Source organism: Triturus cristatus, chromosome 1_2 (assembly GCF_964204655.1).
Source record: "Triturus cristatus chromosome 1_2, aTriCri1.1, whole genome shotgun sequence".
Lineage (NCBI taxonomy): Eukaryota > Metazoa > Chordata > Amphibia > Caudata > Salamandridae > Triturus > Triturus cristatus.
In genome coordinates, this window is record NC_140580.1 from 832,363,125 (window position 1) to 832,381,867 (window position 18,743).

Genomic DNA, 18,743 nt, shown 5'->3' on the forward strand with positions numbered 1-18,743 from the left:
GTATAGTTAAAGTTCTTTTTACTTTTGCATAACAAGTCTGGATGCATTTAACAATCCACCTGGCAATACCCGACTTGGAAATGGGATTGCCCTTGTGTGGTAGGGTGCAAAAGCAACAAAAAGTTGTTTGGTTTTACGAAATGATTTTGTCCTTTCAATGTAATATAAAAGGGCTCTTCTGACATCTACGGTATGTAGAGCCGATTGTGCCACAGAATCAGGTTGACCAAAGAATACTAGTAATTCAACCGATTGATTGATGTGAAAGGCAGATCTACCTTAGGTAGAAATTTGGTGTTATTATGAAAAACCACTGTCTCCGTGCAACTGGAAAAAAGGTTCTTCAATGGTTAGTGCCTGTAGTTCACACACGCTCTTCAGTGAAGTGATTGCAATGAGGAAAGCAGTTTATTTTTTTGATAACCAATTTTATTGATTGTGAGAAACCAACAAAAGAGAACAGTACCAGCAGTTATTAAAATTATCGGTACAAAACAGAAATGAGATGGTTGAACACCAGCATACATGAACTGACATGCAAGGAAAAGACAGTGCTGCATCCACCCCAGTCCTCGGTTGCTCAGCAAAAGTGTCAATCCTATATCACCCGACCCATTTGCCCCACATTCTGCGAAACATTTTTGGGAATCCTCTGGCCTCATATAGGGGCCGTTCCTGAGCGGCGCACCAATCCACACCCCTGTGCCAACATGCCATGGTTGGAGCCTCCGAGTTAATCCAATTGGCCGCAATGTCTCTTTTGGCCACCGTCAATGCCGTGTTTAAAAAAAAAAACTTTTCAGCTCTGGAACCATCCACCCCCTAGGTACTACCCAGAAGCACATTCATCAGGTTAAGGTGAGCCTCCCAGCCCGGGACCTCAGCAAGCTCCACCATCACTGATCCCCAGTAGTGCGTGATTGCAGAGCAGAGCCATACCATGTGATAGAAGTCAGCTTGTGGGTGGTTGCAGCAGGGACAGGAAGCATCGGGCCAGAGCCCAGCGCGATGGAGGCGCAGAGGAAAGCAGTTTACAAGAGAGAAACTGTGCTTCACATTTATGCATGGGTTCAAAAGGTGGGCCCATTAACCTTGTGAGGACTATGTTAAGATTCCACACTGGGGCAGGTGGAAGTCTCGGTGGTATGACTATTAAGTCCTTCCATGAAAGCTTTGATTAAGGGCACACTGAAAAGCGATAAATGTTGCCTATTCTGTAGATATGCAGCTATTTTAGCGAGATAGTCTGATAGAAGTGTAAGCTAATCCTGACTGTTGTAAGCGTAACAGGTAACAAATGATGTTTTGTATTGACGCATCAAGAAGAATTGAAGTTTTTGTTATTGAAATAGATAACAAAACGTTTCCATTCAGCTCGTAGCAGGAGTAAGAAAGTGGCTCTGTATATACTGTTCCCAAATAGGTAGTGTTCACAGAGTCCTCAGTCCTCAGAGGTTTGGCAGAGGCTAAAGTTAGATATAACCTTACTCTCTAAAGTGGTAGCTTGGTCGAGCAGTAAGGCAGTATCAGAGGACAGTGTAAAGCATTTGTTGTACACACACAGTCAGCAAATGGTCTCACACACTCAAGAACTGAACTCTAGGCCAATGGTTTTGTATACAAATGGAATATGCTACTTACCAGTATGCATCTGTTCTTGGCATGTAGAGCTGCAGAGTTGTACACTTTGCATAGATCGCCATCTGGTGTTGGGCCCGGATGTTTGCAGTTTGTTTTTGTTCTTTGGACAGTCTTTGGAAGTCACGAGTTCGGTGACTCCTCCTTCGGTCCGTACTGCGCATGGGCTTCGGCTCCATCCTCAGATTGTTTTTCGCCAGCAGGGAAATGATGGAGCGTAGTAATAACAGTGAGAAACCCATGTGTGTTGTATCTAAATAAGATAGACTGGAACAGATACAGGTAGCCGGGGAGGCGGGTGGGCGTGTACAACTCTGCAGCTCTACATGCCAAGAACAGATGCATACTGGAAAGTAGCATATTCCGTTCGAGGCATATGAGCTGCAGATTGTACACTTTGCATAGATTATATAGCAGTACCCAACCTTAGCGGCGACCACCGGTATCCGTTGCAGCAGTTTCAAATAGTGTCTTTAGTACACCCTGGCCCACACTAGCTTGTTGCTTGGAGTGCACATCTACACAGTAATGTTTTGTGAAGGTGTGCGTTGTTGACCATGTGGCTGCTTTGCAGATGTCATCCAAGGGTATGTTCCCTAGAAAAGCCATAGAAGCCCCTAACTTTCTTGTAGAGTGGGCTTTAGGTGGAACAGATAATGTTCTTTTTACCTTTTGATAGCAAATTTGTATGCACTTTACAATCCACCTAGCTATCCCTGATTTAGAGATGGGGTTGCCTTTATGCGGTGGAGAGAAGGAGACAAACAATTGTTTAGTCTTCCTGAAAGGTTGCGTTCTTTGTATGTAGTACAGTAAAGCCCTCTTAACATCAAGTGTATGTAGAGCCCTTTCCGCAACAGATTGAGGTTGCGAGAAAAAAACAGGTAATTCCACAGATTGATTGAGATGGAAGGGGTAAATGACCTTGGGCAGAAATTTTGGATTCGTACGAAGTATCACTTTGCTGTGATGTATTTGTAAGAAGGGTTCCTGTATAGTGAACGCTTTTATTTCACTAACCCTTCTAAGGGAAGTGATAGCCACTAGAAAAGCTGTTTTCCAGGTGAGGAACTGTAGCTCACATTTATGCAGTGGTTCGAAGGGCGGACCCATTAGCCTTGTAAGAACTACATTTAGATTCCATACAGGAGAAGGCGGTTCCCTGGGTGGAATTATGCGTTTAAGGCCTTCCATAAAGGCTTTAATAGCGGGCACCCTGAACAGTGATAAATGCTGTCTGTTTTGCAGGTAAGCAGCAATCGCTGCTAGGTGTAGGCGTATGGAAGAATATACCAGGTTACACCTTTGAAGATGGAGCAGATAGCATATGATGTGCTGTATGGATACATCTAAAGGGTTGATTGTATTGTTACGGCAGTAAACAACAAATCTCTTCCACTTTGCGGCATAGCATGCTCGAGTGGTAGGACGTCTGGCTTCCCTGATAATGTTCATGCAATCAGGGGGAAGATTAAGGTATCCAAATTCTAAGATTTCAGGAGCCAGATCGCAAGGTTGAGCTGCGCTCGGTCCGGGTGTCTGATTTCTCCATGGTTCTGAGTTAGGAGGCATGGGGACAGGTGCAGTTTTTGGTGTGGTACCACTGAGAGCTGTAGTAGTGTGGTGTACCACGGCTGCCTGGCCCATGTTGGGGCTACCAGAATGAGCGTGAGGGAGTGCTGTTGCAGTTTCCTCACCACTAATGGAATTAGTGGGAGAGTTGGAAAGGCGTATGCAAATCTGCCTGACCAGTTCATCCATATCGCATTGCCTTTGGACAATGGGTGTGGGTATCTGGCGGCGAAGCTTGGGCATTTTTTGTTTTCATGGGCGGCGAAGAGGTCTATCTGAGGATGCCCCCACTTGTGGAAGAATGGGCGAAGAACTTGTGGATGCAGTTCCCATTCGTGTATTTGTTGCGTTTGTCTGCTGAGCAGATCTGCCATGGTGTTTTGTATGCCTGAGACGTGCTGTGCCAGGATAAAGATGTTTTGTGGAATTGTCCATCTCCATATGCTCTGGGCTAAGCGGGAGAGCTGGGGAGAGTGTCCCCCCCCCCCCTGTTTTTTAATATAATACATTGCAGTCATATTGTCTGTGCGAATGAGGACTGCTTTGGCTGAAATCTGTTTTTGAAAGGATTTTAGGGCTAGAAAGATCGCCAAGAGCTCCAGATGGTTGATGTGGAGCGACTTTTGCTGTGGCGTCCATAGACCTTGCATTGTGAGGTGTAGGAGGTGCGCTCCCCAGCCGGAGAGCGATGCGTCCGCTGTTAGAATCTCCTGAGGAACCGGGTCCAGGAACGGCCGCCCTTTGGAAAGGTTTGTGGTGTTCCACCACTGCAGAGAGTGATGGGTGCGGCCGTCCACCAACACCAGATCCGTCAGCCGTCCCTGGGCCTGGTTCCACTGTCGTGCTAGGCACTCTTGGAGTGGACGCATGTGGAGTCTTGCATGGGGCAGTATGAAAATGCAAGATGCCATCATCCCTATTAGCTTCATGAACACCCTCGCTGGGAGAGAGTGCTGAGCAATGAACGTTTGGCGCAAGGCTTGTATGCTTGCGATCCTGGCTGAGTTGGGATAGGCTATACCTTTGGAGGTGTCTATAGTGGCCCTGAGATATTGCTTTGTGTGAGATGGTGCTGTTTGTATGTTGCACACATTGGTCGTAGGACGCGGCTTTTATCAGCCAGTCGTCTAAGTAAGGGAAGACTTGAATATGTTGACGTCTGAGGTGTGCTGCTACTACAGCTAGGCATTTGGTAAACACCCGTGGTGCAGTGGTGACCCCGAAGGGGAGAACCGTGAATTGGTAATGCTGACCGTCCACCACAAACCTGAGGTACTTCCTGTGAGAAGGGTGTATTGGAATATGAAAGTATGCGTCTTTCAGATCCAAGGTAGTGAGAAAGTCTCCGTGACAGAGGAGTGGGAGGACTTGTTGTGGGGTGACCATGTGGAAATGGTCTGAATATATGTATGCATTTAGAGGCCGGAGGTCAAAAATGGGCCGCAGGGTTCCGTCTTTTTTCGGTATTAGAAAATACAGAGAGTAGACCCCTAAATTTTGCTGATTGACGGGGACCTGCTCTATAGCGTGTTTTTGGAGGAGGGAGATCACCTCCTGTTTGAGCAGTGTGGAATGTTCCTGTGACATTGGACGGTGCCTTGGTGGGATATTGGGTGGGGTAGATGTTAGCTCGAGACAGTACCCTGACCGAATAATTTGGGTCACCCATTTGTCCGATGTTATGGACTCCCAGGCGTGGATAAAGTGTCGCAGTCTGCCCCCGACCGGAGTGGGATGGTCTGGGGGGAGCAAGGGGAAGTCATTGTGCGGGCGGTGTGGCAGGACGGGTGGTGTTGGTTTTGCCCCTGCCCTTATTGTTGTTGCCCCTGTATCCACCCCTTTGGTAGCCCTTTGAGAAGGTATTTTGAGGAGGGGACTTGTAGGAGGTAGAGGCGCTATCGGTGGAGTAGCCTCTGCCTGTGCTACGAAAGGACGAACGCCGAAAGGAGCGTTTAGGGGTCTGGGATTGTAATGCCCCCATAGACTTTGCTGTGTCCGTGTCCTTTTTCATTTTTTCTAATGCTTCGTCCACCTTTGGCCCAAAGAGGTGTTGTTGGTCAAAGGGGTGATTTAGTATGGATGCCTGGACTTCTGGGTTGAACCCTGAGATCCTGAGCCAGGCATGACGGCGAAGCAGGACACTAGTATTTATGGCTCTAGAAGCAGTGTCCGCTGCATCGAGGGCACATTTAATGGAGGTGTTAGTAATGAGCTTTCCCTCCTGTATTAGGTCATGAGCTTTACGTTTGTGTTTCTCCGGGAGGTGCTGCATAAGAGCCTCAAGCTCATCGTAGTGTGCTCTGTCGTAACGCGCAAGCAGCGCTTGTGTATTCGCAATGCGCCAGATGTTTGCGGCTTGCGAGGCAGTGCGTTTACCAGACGCATCTAAGAGTTTTGATTCCTTATCTGGCGGTGGAGCCTCACCTGAGGACTGGGAGTTAGACCGCTTTCTAGCCGTGGACACAACTAGGGAATCTAAAGGAGCAGGGCCCTTAATGTATGTAGGGTCTGTGGGTGCTGCTTTGTACTTTTTTTCTATTCTGGGGTTTAACCTCTTGCGTGCCCCGCCCTTTCCCCGCCCTGTGCCGGGCTTTCTATTAGCGGGCGGGGTTCATGACGAGATGGTCTCGTCATGGGCACAGCGCAACCGCGGCCCATGACGAGACCATCTCGTCATGGGCACTGAAGGGGTTAAGACCCTGTCCCTGACAGGGTCTTTGAACACCTCTGCAGCATGTTTGGTAACACCCTTAAGCATGGGCAAGATGGCTGTGGACGTATCCTGAATATCAAATGTATCCAGTAAGAAGTCGTCTTCCACTGGTTCGCTATGTAGTTCCACCACATGATAGTGTGCTGCTCTCTGCACTAAGTGGTGAAACCCTAGTGAATCCTCTGGGGGAGATGGCCTGGATGGGTAGAGGTCATCTTGAGGTACATCTGGTATGTCAGGGTTTTGGTAATCCTCCCATGGGTCTGGGGTCCCCGGTGGTGTGGGGTCCATTGGGGCGTCTGCTGGATCATAATCTGGATCCCCGTAATCCGGTTCTGGGGACGGGGTTGGGGAGTGATGAGGCAAGGGTGGCGGAGACCTGGGAGGGAGAGGAGGTGGAAGAGGTGGAGGAGGAGGAGGAGGAGGAGGAGGAGATGGAGGAGGTGGTGGGGAGGGCACTCTGAGAGGAGATGTGGCAGAGTCCTTCCGCTTGGGCGGTAGAGGAGGAGCTGGTGTGTCAAGATGTCTTTTCTTGACGGTCAAAGTCAATAGCCCAGTCTTTGGATCCTTTGATAAGGTTTTTTGAAAAGGATCAGGTGTAAAAAGGTCCGTTGGCGCCGAATCGTCCGCTGGCGCCGATGTTTTCGGAGCCGAGGATTTGGGTGGTTTCTCTGCGCCATGCTTTTTTGGAACCTCCGGTTTTTTCGGCGTCGAGGTAGGCTTCGACGCCGGAGCGTCGGTGCCGAGGGATTTATGTTTGTGTTTCGTCGGCACCGAGAGTCCAGGCTTCGGCACCGGTGGCTTCGGAGTCGAGCTGGGCATCACTTTCTTCGGTGCCGAACGGTGTTTATCGGCACCAGGAGTAGGCTGGCTCGAGCCCGAGCTGCCGTGAGACGTGAGGCTTCGACACCGGGCCCGAAGGTGGGGTGATAGAAGCTGCGTGTTTGGTTTTCCCTAGGCCCGAAGGCGAAGGTGTAACCTGAGTCTCTTTGGATATGGGCGCGGGGGTGGGAGGGGGTAGAGTACTCACGACCCTCTGCGCCGGTGTGATGTCCTCCAGGTCGGAGTCGTCGGCCTCAGAAGCGCTGACGATGTCTTCCTCCTGCTCGGTGTGTTGTTGCCCCGAAGCCCCGGTGTCGTCTCCGAAGATGTCCGGTGGAGCCGCGGTCGATGAGTGCGCCATGGTGCGTCGAGCTCTTCGATCCCGGATGGTCTTTTTTGATCGAAAAGACTTACAGGCGGGGCAGTCTCTGGCCTCGTGTTCTGGAGAGAGGCAAAGGTTACACACCTGATGGAGGTCGGTGTGGGGAAATTTAGACCCACATTTTGGGCACTTTATGAACGGAGTCCTTTTCATCGGCCGGGACCGGAGTCGAGGAGGGCCCGAAGGCCGGTGCCGATGTGTGGAATCGAGAAAAGTGCCTCTACGAGAGATGAAGAAGATGAAGAAACTCGATGAACGAGGATTTTCCATCGAGGCTGGAACCGTAAAAGTTCGAAGCCGGATCACGAAGTATCACATCCGAGCCCGATGGCGGAAAAAAACAATCTGAGGATGGAGCCGAAGCCCATGCGCAGTACGGACCGAAGGAGGAGTCACCGAACTCGTGACTTCCAAAGACTGTCCAAAGAACAAAAACAAACTGCAAACATCCGGGCCCAACACCAGATGGCGATCTATGCAAAGTGTACAATCTGCAGCTCATATGCCTCGAACATACAGTTTTATTTTAGAACCAACAATAGGTATCAAAATATACTTTCTCAGAATGAGATGCTTTAGTTAAATACTTTTCAAAAGGCAATAGACTTTTAAATGCAATGGTTACAGTTGTTGCAGTGAGCAACACAATTCAAACACAATTATAACCTTGAGCTCAATGGGAATTTCTAAGTAAATGCAATTGATTTCTTTTAGGATTACTTTTCTAACCTCAGGACTGGATCCTAGATTCAGTCCTGGGACAGTTTCTGGAAACAGGTTAAGTAAATACGTTTTGGTTACAGGAATGATTTTTAAGGAATATTATTGTATTTAAAAAGTTAACACTTAGAAACTTTTTCACATAGAATCACCAATGTTATCCTATGGGAGGAAATTCAAATAGCAGGTAAGTAGGGTTATAGTTACATTTTCTAACTCAGTGTTGGATCCTGGATCCAGCACTGGTGCATCTTCTGTAAACAGTTGGAAGAAAGCGCGTTTGTTATACAGGCGATTTTTAAGGAATATTTGTAAGTTTAAAAAATCGACACTTAGAAGAATTTCTGGCAAAAACCAGGCAATGTTATCCTATGGAGGGAAATCAAGTTAGCGGTAAGTACGGTTGTAATTACTTTGCAGGGTCAGTGCTGGGCACTAAGATCCAGCACTGGGAGCTCTCATGATAGCAGGTGAGTAAATTCGTTTTCGTTGATCGGCTGGATTTTAGTGAATATTTTAAAGTTTCAAAACTCGACAGAAGAATTTCCAAGTGAAACCAGTCAATGTTACCCTATGGAAGAAAAGTGAGTTATCAGCTTTTGGTTAAGTACTCGACTGGCAGAGTTAAAATTCTGGGCATAGACTCAGGGGTCTCCCAGGGTCAGGTAGGTACAGTTGTAACACCCTCAGTGACACAGGGCAGCCGGGTGCAGAGTGAGTTAGGCCCAATGTTATCCTATGGGAGGCAGGGGGCCTTTGGTTGGTGGCTGCTGGCTAGCAGGCCACGCGGCTGTGGGAGCTGGGCTCCTGGTCACTTACTCAGGGCAAGTGGGAAAGTAGATTAGGATAAAGGTTGCACTGCCAGGGGCACTCGGGCGGCTGGGTGCAGGGTGCTTTTGAGCCGTCGGGTGCTCAATGGATTTCAATGGAGAAGTTCAGTGACTAACAAAGGCTGCAAGCTCGGGGACGAAGATTCTTCAGGTGCGACCACCACTTCGAGAGGTAAGTTGGGAAGTTGTAGGATAGGTAGGCACCCAGGAGCTGGGCACAGGGGGCCGCAGGGCGCCGGGTGCAGGGGTGACTTTTCGCGTCAGGAAATCTTACCCTCAGCTGGACGCGGTTGGAGGGGTCCCTGGTTCTGAGGCTGCAGGCGTCATCAGGAGCGTCCAGGTGGGCCCTGGGGTGCTGCATTCGGGGTCACAGTTGCCGGGGGAACGTCCTTGTGGTCTTTGTCCACTCCGGCACAGGCCAGGCTTGGTGGGTGCAGAGTGTGCAGGAGTCGTGGTTCCTGGCTGATGCCAGGGGTCAGTTACTTGCTTTGAGCAGTACCACTGCTCGTGGGAGTCCCAGTTGGTTAGTCACAAGGCAGTCAGGTCCCCCGGGTTTTTGAGGTTGCTGACCCCTGGAGACGCCGGGGTTTAGCTGGAGCAGGTTCAAGGGTCGACAGGCCTGTAGGGCTGGGGCCAAATCAGTCGGTGTCTTCCTCTTGTTAGCAGCTGCACGGCAGGTCTTCTTGTTTCTTGATCTTTTTGCTGGTTTCGGAATCTGGATCTGAGGAAGGAAGGTTCAGGGTGTCCCTAAATACTAAATTTAGGGGTGTTACAGGTAGGTAACGGGCAGGGGCCAATGGGGACACCCCCTATCCTGCCACTCTCCTGTGGGAGGGGGGCAGTAGCCTAGTCCTTATTGGGCAGGGGCTGCCCATCTTCAAGATGGCGAGAGCCCGGAGATGTGCTTCACCACGCCTCCCCCACCTGAGGCGTGGGGTTGGCAGAGGCTGGCACACCCCCTTTCCTCCCTTAGGTTTCCCGCCAGAGTGGGGGTCAGAACCGGTAGGGGCCAGTTGCTGAGTACAGCAAGTGGCCTGGAGAAGCTCACAAAGGTGGCATTCCTTTGAAGCTTCCCCTGCCCATCCTGGGGGAGGAGACCTAGCACCTCGCCCAGGATGTGCATTGTTGCAGGCCCAGGAGAGCAGATGGCTCTCTACCCAGGGGTCCAGCAACATGTCTGCTGTGGGGCAGCATAAACAGCCCCTCAGACAGGACGTGGATTGTAGGTTAGGTTCAGGGGGCAACTCTAAGTTGCCCTCGGTCGTGCATCTTATATTAAATCCCACACTGGCATCAGTGCGGGTTTAATGTGCTGAGAAGTTTGATACCAAACTTCTCAGTCTTCAGTGTAGCCATCATGGTGCTGTGGAGTTCATGTTGACGACCTCCCAGCACCATATACTCTTAATGGCAGCACTGCACTTACAGTGCCCAGGAATAGACCTGGGTACTGTAGGGGCACAGGGCTCATGCACCTGTACCCACACCACTGGCATAGGGCACCCAGCTAGAGGGGTGACTGAGGTATGCCAGGGCAGTGTGGTTGTGGGCGTGGCACACAGGGATGTGTGCCATGTCGACTCTGTTTTGTTCTGCACCAAGACACTCCGCCTGCAAAGGCAGTGTGTGTGTGTGTGTGTGTCAGGGTACAGGGCCTCTAAGGGTGGCACAATAAGTGCTGCAGCTGTTAGGGGCGTTCTCTGGTCACAAGGCCCTGGGTACCTAGGGTACCATTTACCAGGGGCTGACATGTGGCCAGAGATGCCAATTGGGTTTAGGCTTCAACACAGGTTTAGGGAAGGAACACAGGCCCTGGGCACCTGATTGGCAGGAGACCAGGGCACACTTAGTCAAAGTACATCAGCAATTCCGCAAAAAGTGGGGGCATACCATGCAAGAAAGATGGCACTTTCTCACAGCAGGCTCTTGTAGTAGGCCTTCTGGTCTCCCTAATGATGTTCATACAGTCTGGTGGAAGATTCAGATAACCAAACTCTATGACTTCAGGAGCCAGATCGCGAGGTTCAGTTGGTTAGGATCTTGGTGTCTGATTTCTCCATGGCTCTGTGTGAGGAAACTGGATGTTAGCTGCAGCTTTTGACGTGCACGCTTTGCGGTCATGGGCGTGTCCCAAGCAGAAGAGACACGTCGTGAGGGTCCGATACGGACAAGTTTCGATGGCAGGCCCTACAGGACTTAAACCTGGGTATCCCTATTTCACCAGGAGTCAAGTACATGACAAAATAAGTTGTCAGAAACTAAGTTAAAACTTTTAACTAGGGGTACCGCTCTCTCTCGGATCTGCGCTGCTGCGCGGAAAAAGAAAGAACGGGCGTCAGCGTGCGTGGGCGCATCTGAGTAGCACTGACTACGTCATCTCGGCGGCTACGATGCCAGCGACGTACGATACCAGCGACGTACGACGCCGCCTACAGACGCGCAGGGGTACTGCTGACGAAAACTTTCCGGATCCAGTCTGATGCCTGGGGATATTCTAAGGTAAGGAATCTATCACCAACGTGTCTCTTTCAGATGCTAGCTGTCAGCACACATAGCTAGAATGCATTAGGGATGTTAATATTAGTCCGCATTTTAGCATGCAGAATAAAGCTCCTTTGTAGAGATGCCCAAAAATAAGAGGATCTTTCCCTTCTCGTATTTACCAGGTTATATAAGGATAGCATCCAGGACAATATCTCACTCCAAAAACGCCATATGAAGACCTGGGGATTGGTGTCATTGCAGGCGCCAAACTCTGCTCCTTTTTCGCTTCCATCCCTAATCTAGGCACGTTAATGTTTAGCTTGTTTCCAAATTAGGAATCTGAAACAAAGGATTTTTGTTGTGACCCCATGTGTTTCTACGATATATACACGGGTGATGTGGTGACTCAAAGTACAACAGGAAGACAGCTACATTTTCTTATTTGTTTTCAGCAACAGAAGATGCAGACATAGGATGAGCACCATCCTCGAACTGCTCACACAGTGGGGCACAGTACAACAGAGCCCATCAAAACAGATATACTCAGATTAAGAATGGCCTGAAATCATGTGAAGGGGTAATTAGACTGCTTATCTTGCTGCGTGAGGGTAGCCCTGGTAAGCTGCAAGCCTAGTGTCGCTAGGGGAAGAGCATACTGATTACATGTAACAATTCACAAACATATTTGATTATTTATTTCACTCTCTAGAGGTACATGAGGAAGCCTAATCGAGTCTAAGAACAACAAGACAACTCTCCGCCTTTCAGAGATACTGGACATTAGGAGCCCAAATCAGAGTCACTGGGTACAGTTACGGCTCATGTTCCTAGATTTTTGTGGAGATTTAGAAATAACTGTGTTAAACTACAAGTGAGGTGCATAAACAGAACATTTATTTTATGAAAAGTAATTGCGATCAAAAAGTCTTTTTTTTTTTTTAAAGGCAAGAAAGATTCTTGCTTTCAATGATAAAATCATTAGTATAATACATGTAATTTTCAGCTTTTACACTCACATACATGCTATCCACTTAAGCAACGAAGTACTGACCCTGAAAGCTAGAACAAATGAAACTCCAACACTCCAGGGACAGATTTAATGTGGATGGGGGTTAAATGAGTAAAACAGGTAGGGCCTGAGGGATAGTACTGAAATAATATACCCTGGGTAGCTTTTCATATCACAACATCACTAGTAAGGTATAGCAATACGTTTGCGGCTCATACCTACGTGAAAAAAGTATTAAAATAAAAATAAAAAAATCCCCACCCTTTGACATGCCACTTTTTACATATGCACCATCCCTTGATGCAAAACAGCACCTCAAGACCTTTTGCAAGCAAATCACTTTTTTTTTTATATATATAAAATGGGAAGAAAGCTCTATTTAGGAAAAAACTTAATAATAGTTGATGACAGCAGAGTTTAGTAAAGTCATAATATATCTCTACATATGGTTGACTACGGCGAGGTTACCTGCACTGTACCATACCATTAGTCAAAGGTTTGTAACAAAAGGCCATTTTCTGGGTGTTCCTAAATTTCATGCGGTTGGGTAGTTCGCCCACAGTTAATTAAATGAATAGGTCCCCAGCACCCAAGCCAGGAACGGAACCAAGTGTCTGCACTTGACTTGGCCTATGTTACAGAATTAAGAGACTTGAAAAATCTGATAAGATTGTGATGGGAAGCCAGTGTTTGCACATCACGTGGGGCACTGTCCACAAAGCCTTGCACACTGTGAACAATCTGAGGTAATGTCTGTAAGAAAATTCTATCCTTCTCAATTTGTGGCACATAAATTACACCCGGGTTCATTGTCATACTTCTAAAATGATGCGGTCAAATACAACATCCTTGCATCGCTAGAAGGCCTTCATTGCATCTCATATATGTATCTAGGTACATGTTTTCGTTGGGAGGGCAATTTTTATTCCAGTGAAACTCTTGCTTACCTGAAGGCACACATTTCTGGCCCCGAATGTTGGGGTTCCCGGAATATCCCGGAGCACATCTGTCACAGACCAAAATACAAAGATAAATGGCAAAACTGTTAGACTACAACACATATGGGGAAAAACATGAAGCATGGTTCCTTCGCACTGGTCTATAATCTGCTTCGGGACACACTACAGAACAACTTAAAGTCACAAGTGAACGTCTTAACTTACCTGCCCCTTCGATTACATAACAGTCTGAGCAATGCATTCCAAGCAGCGTTGAGTATATTTAAATACAAACTCTAACATGACTTGAGGTAGAAGGAGATACAACACTCTCTTTCTAATTTAACATAGGAAATCAACATTCTGAGCTGCCGGTTTATATCCCCTAACTGAACTTGATAATTGTAAAAGCTGAAACCAAGTGTGCCTAAATACCCACTGTGAGGCAGTGATACAGCATGGAAAAAGGCAAATGCTACTTACCAGTATGCATCTGCTCTTGGCATGTAGAGCTGCAGATCTACACACTGTGCATAGATCGCCATCTGGTGTTGGGCCCGGAATGTTTGCAGTTGTTTTTCCTCTTGGAAAGTCTTTGGAAGTCACGAGGTATGTGACTCCTCCTTTGGATCGTATTGCGCATGGGCTTCGGCTCCATCCTCAGATTGTTTTTCGCCAGCAGGGAAAGATGGAGCGTAGTAATAACAGTGAAGATGCCCATGTGTGTTGTATCTAAATAAGATAGACTGGAACAGATAAAGGTAGCCGGGTGGGTGTGTGCAGATCTGCAGCTCTACATGCCAAGAACAGATGCATACTGGTAAGTAGCATTTGCCGTTCGAGGCATATGAGCTGCAGTTTACACACTGTGCATAGATTATATAGCAGTACCCATCCTTAGCGGCGACCACCCGTATCTGTTGCAGTGGTTTGAAATAATGTTTTGAGTACAGCCTGGCCCACACTAGCCTGTTGCTTAATTTGCACATCTACACAATAGTGTTTAGTGAAAGTGTCCGGTGTTGACCATGTAGCTGCTCTGCAGATATCATCTAATGGGATGTTCCCTAGAAATGCCATTGAAGCCCCTATTTTACGTGTAGAGTGGGCTTTAGGGGGAACGGATAGCGTTCGTTTTGCTTTGTGGTAGCAAATCTGAATGCATTTGACAATCCACCTAGCTATCCCTGACTTGGAGATGGGGTTGCCTTTGAGTGGTGGTGAGAAAGAGACAAAGAGTTGTTTGGTCTTACGAAAAGGTTGTGTTCTCTTGATGTAGTAGAGTAAGGCTCGTTTGACATCTAGTGTGTGAAGAGCTCTTTCTGCAACGGACTGTGGTTGCGAGAAGAATACTGGTAGTTCTACAGATTGGTTTAGGTGAAAAGGAGAAATGACTTTAGGGAGGAATTTTGGGTTAGTACGGAGAACAACCTTGTTATGGTGCATTTGGAGAAAAGGTTCTTGAATGGTAAGTGCTTGTATCTCACTGACCCTTCTGAGGGAAGTGATGGCTACAAGAAAGGCGGTTTTCCATGTTAGGAATTGAAGTCCACATTTGTGTAGAGGTTCAAAGGGTGGCCCCATTAGTCTAGTGAGAACGATGTTCAGGTTCCACACAGGTGAGGGTGGCACTCTGGGGGGAATTATTCTTTTGAGGTCTTCCATGAAGGCTTTTATGGCAGGTACTCTAAAAAGTGATCGATGTTGCCTGTTTTGTAGATAAACTGCTAAGGCTGCAAGGTGCAGTCTAATGGACATATAAGCTAAATTGCATCTTTGTAGGTGTAGTAAATAGCCTATGATGTGTGGAATAGACACATCTAGGGGATTGATGGTATTGTTGTGACAATACATAACAAAACGTTTCCACTTGGCTGCGTAGCACTCTCTAGTGGTGGGTCGCCTAGCTTCTTTAATGACGTTCATGCAGTCAGGGGGAAGCCAGATCGCAAGGTTGAGCTGAGCTGGGTCCGGGTGCCTGATCTCTCCATGGTTCTGGGTTAAGAGGTGTAACTTTTGGTGCGGTACTACAGATAGTTCCAGCAGTGTGGTGTACCACGGTTGTCTGGCCCAAGTTGGAGCTACTAGGATTAGCTTGAGGGAATGTTGTTGTAGTTTACGCACCACTAATGGAATGAGTGGGAGAAGTGGAAAAGCGTATGCAAATCTGCCTGACCAGTTCATCCATATCGCATTGCCTTTGGACAATGGGTGTGGATATCTGGCGGCGAAGCTTGGGCATTTGGCGTTTTCGTGGGTGGCGAAGAGGTCGATCTGTGGATGCCCCCACATGTGAAAGTACGGGTGTAGAACTTGTGGGTGGAGTTTCCACTTGTGGATTTGTTGTGTTTGTCTGCTGAGCAGATCTGCCATAGTGTTTTGGACTCCTGGGACATGCTGGGCTAGGAGAAAGATTTTCTGGGGGATGGCCCATCTCCATATGTTCTGTGCTAGCTGAGAGAGCTGTGGAGAGTGTGTGCCGCCTTGTTTTTGTATATAAATTATGCAAAGGTTGGTCGCACACTGCTCGTCACACCAGCAAGTTGCCCCAAGGGACTGTGGTAGATGTAGTGGCGACGGCGGGTACGCCTATGCCACGATGTATAAAGAACAGTATGTGTTGCGTTAGCCATCCCTGGACACGTGTTTCGAGGTAGTTGCCTCTCGTCAGCAGGGAGCAGGTCAGTGTAAAGGGGTGCCGCGTGGACTGCCAAAAATGTAATTAAAACAGGTCAAGTACCGCTCATGGCGCGCAGAGGCAACTACCTCGAAACACGTGTCCAGGGATGGCTAACGCAACACATACTGTTCTTTTTACACATCGTGGCATAGGCGTACCCGCCGTCGCCACTACATTTACCACAGTCCTTTGGGGCAACTTGCTGGTGTGACGAGCAGTGTGCGACCAACTTTTGCATAATTTGTTTTTGTATATAGTACATGGCTGTCATGTTGTCTGTGCGGACTAGGACTGCTTTGCCTGAAATCTGTGTTTGAAAAGATTTTAGGGCTAAAATATGGCTAGTAACTTCAGATGGTTGATGTGGAGTAACTTTTGTTGAGGTGTCCATCTGCCCTGCATGGTGTGATGTAATAGGTGAGCTCCCCAGCCGGAGAGCGATGCATCCGTTGTCAGTACTACCTGAGGAACCGGGTCCAGGGACGGTCGCCCTTTGGAAAGGTTTTTGGTGGTCCACCACTGCAGAGAGCGATGGGTACGACCGTCTACCAACACCAGATCTGTTAATTGACCATGGGCCTGGTTCCATTGGCGTGCTAGGCACTCTTGGAGAGGACGCATCTGGAGTCTTGCGTGGGGTACTATGAATATGCAAGAGGCCATCATTCCTATTAGTTGCATGAACACTCGAGCCGGAAGAGAGTGTTGTGGCTGAATTTTTGCACGTAGAGGTTGAATGCTTGCTATCCTGGCAGGACTGGGGTAGGCTAGCGCTCTTGAGGTGTCTATAGTGGCACCTAGATATTGTTTTACATGGGACGGTTGGATATGGGACTTTGCGTGGTTTACCGTGAAGCCCAGTTGGTGAAGTAGTTGGATGGTGGCGTGCTTGTGTTGTACACACTGGTTGTATGTACTGGCTTTTATTAGCCAGTCGTCTAGGTATGGGAAGATATGGATGTGTTGTCTCCGCAGGTGTGCTGCCACTACTGCTAGGCACTTGGTGAATACTCGTGGTGCTGTGGTGACTCCAAATGGGAGTACTTTGAATTGGTAGTGTTGGCCGTCCACTACAAATCTGAGGAACTTCCTGTGAGCGTTGTGAACAGGAATGTGGAAATAGGCATCTTTGAGGTCTAAAGTGGTCAGGAAATCGTTGTGGGAGAGCAGTGGAAGTACCTGCTGAAGTGTTACCATGTGAAAATGGTCTGAGTGTATGTATTGGTTTAGGGGCCTGAGGTCTAGGATGGGTCGTAGAGTGTCGTCCCTTTTTGGTATGAGAAAATATAGGGAGTAGACCCCCATATTTTGTTGGTTGGTAGGAACCCTTTCTATCGCCCCCTTTTGTAGGAGGGAGATTACCTCCTGCTTTAGTAGTGTTAGATGTTCCTGTGACATTGGGCGTTGTCGGGGTGGAATGTTTGGGGGGGTAGATATTAGTTCTAGGCAGTAGCCTGACCGAATTATTTGTGCTACCCATTTGTCTGAGGTGATGGTAGTCCAGACAGGAAGGAAATTGTGGAGTCTGCCCCCGACCGGAGTGGGATGGTCTGGGGGGAGTGGAAGGGAGTCATCGAGTAGGTGCGGAGGCAGAGCAGGCGGTTTTTGTCTTGCCTCTGCCTTTATTATTGTTGCCTCTGTAGCCGCCTCTTTGGTAACCCCTTGTAAAGGTGGATTGGGTAGGGGCCTTATATGAAGTGGAAGCGGTGTCAGAGGAGTAGCCTCTGGATGTGCTCCGAAAGGAAGAGCAGTGAAAGCAGCGCCTGGGAGGGTGTGATTGTAAGGCTCCCATAGACTTCGCCGTATCTGTGTCTTTTTTCATTTTTTCTAGGGCCTCATCCACTTTTGAGCCGAACAGATGTTCCTGGTCAAAGGGGTGGTTAAGGATGGTAGCTTGCACTTCTGGTTTAAAACCTGAGATCGTTAGCAAGGCATGGCGACGGAGGAGGGTGCTGGTATTAATGGCTCTGGAGGCAGTGTCAGCTGCATCTAGGGCACAGTGGATGGAGGTATTGGTAATGATTTTGCCCTCCTGAATTAACTCATTTGCCCTATTTTTATATTTATCAGGGAGGTGTTGCATTATGGCTTCTAGTTAGTCATAATGGGCCCTATCGTATCTTGCCAGTAGCGCTTGTGTATTAGCGATGCGCCATACGTTGGCAGCTTGGGATGCAGTGCGCTTGCCCGATGCGTCCAAGTGTTTTGACTCTGTCAGGTGGTGGTGTTTCGCCTGACGCTTGAGAGTTTGCCCTCTTTCGTGCTGTAGACACTACTAGGGAATCTAGTGGTGCTGGCCCTCTGATGTAGGCGGGATCTGTAGGTGTGGCTTTATATTTTTTGTCTATGCGCGGGTTAATGACCATGGCTCTGACTGGGTCTTTAAAGACCTCTGGCGCGTGTTTGATAACCCCTTTGAGCATGGGCAGTATGGAGGTGGCCCTATGGGTGGTGTCAAAAGTATCGAGAAGGAAGTCCTCCTCCACGGGGTCGGTATGGAGATCCACCCCGTGATAGTGTGCAGCCCTTTGGAGTAAGTGGTTGAACCCTAATGAGTCTTCTGGTGGGGATGGTCTTGAAGGGTAGAGATCATCTTGCGGGACGTTAGGAATGTCAGTGGTGTTATAGTCGTCCCATGGGTCTGGGGAGCCTGTGGGAGTGGAGTCCCCTGTAGGTAAGTCATGGGGTACGTCCACTATGTCATCATAGACATCATCATTATCATCATCCGGAGAGGGTGTGGGGGAATGATGAGGTGGGGGGGGGGGGGGAGTAGGAGGAGGTGGGGGGGGGGGGGGGGAGTAGGAGGAGGTGGGGGGGGGGGGGGAGTAGGAGGAGGGGGGGGGGAGTAGGAGGAGGTGGAGGAGGGGAAGGTGGAGGGGGTGGAGGAGGTGGTGAAGGCATTCTGAAAGGGGAGGTAGCAGAATCCTTCCTCTTAGGAGGTGGAGCTGGGGA

The 18,743-nt window shown here is 48.6% G+C and overlaps 1 protein-coding gene across 18 annotated transcripts in view; it reads right to left on the minus strand.

Annotated features, from left to right (window-relative positions):
* Positions 1-18,743, minus strand: part of HSPG2 (heparan sulfate proteoglycan 2) — a 903,404-nt gene that overhangs the window by 368,587 nt on the left and 516,074 nt on the right. For all 18 annotated transcript variants that reach the window (XM_085608925.1, XM_085608919.1, XM_085608917.1 and 15 more), the window contains one exon: positions 13,118-13,176. In XM_085608925.1, the coding sequence (XP_085465051.1) occupies positions 13,118-13,176 (59 nt within the window). The remainder of the gene's footprint in view (positions 1-13,117; positions 13,177-18,743) is intronic.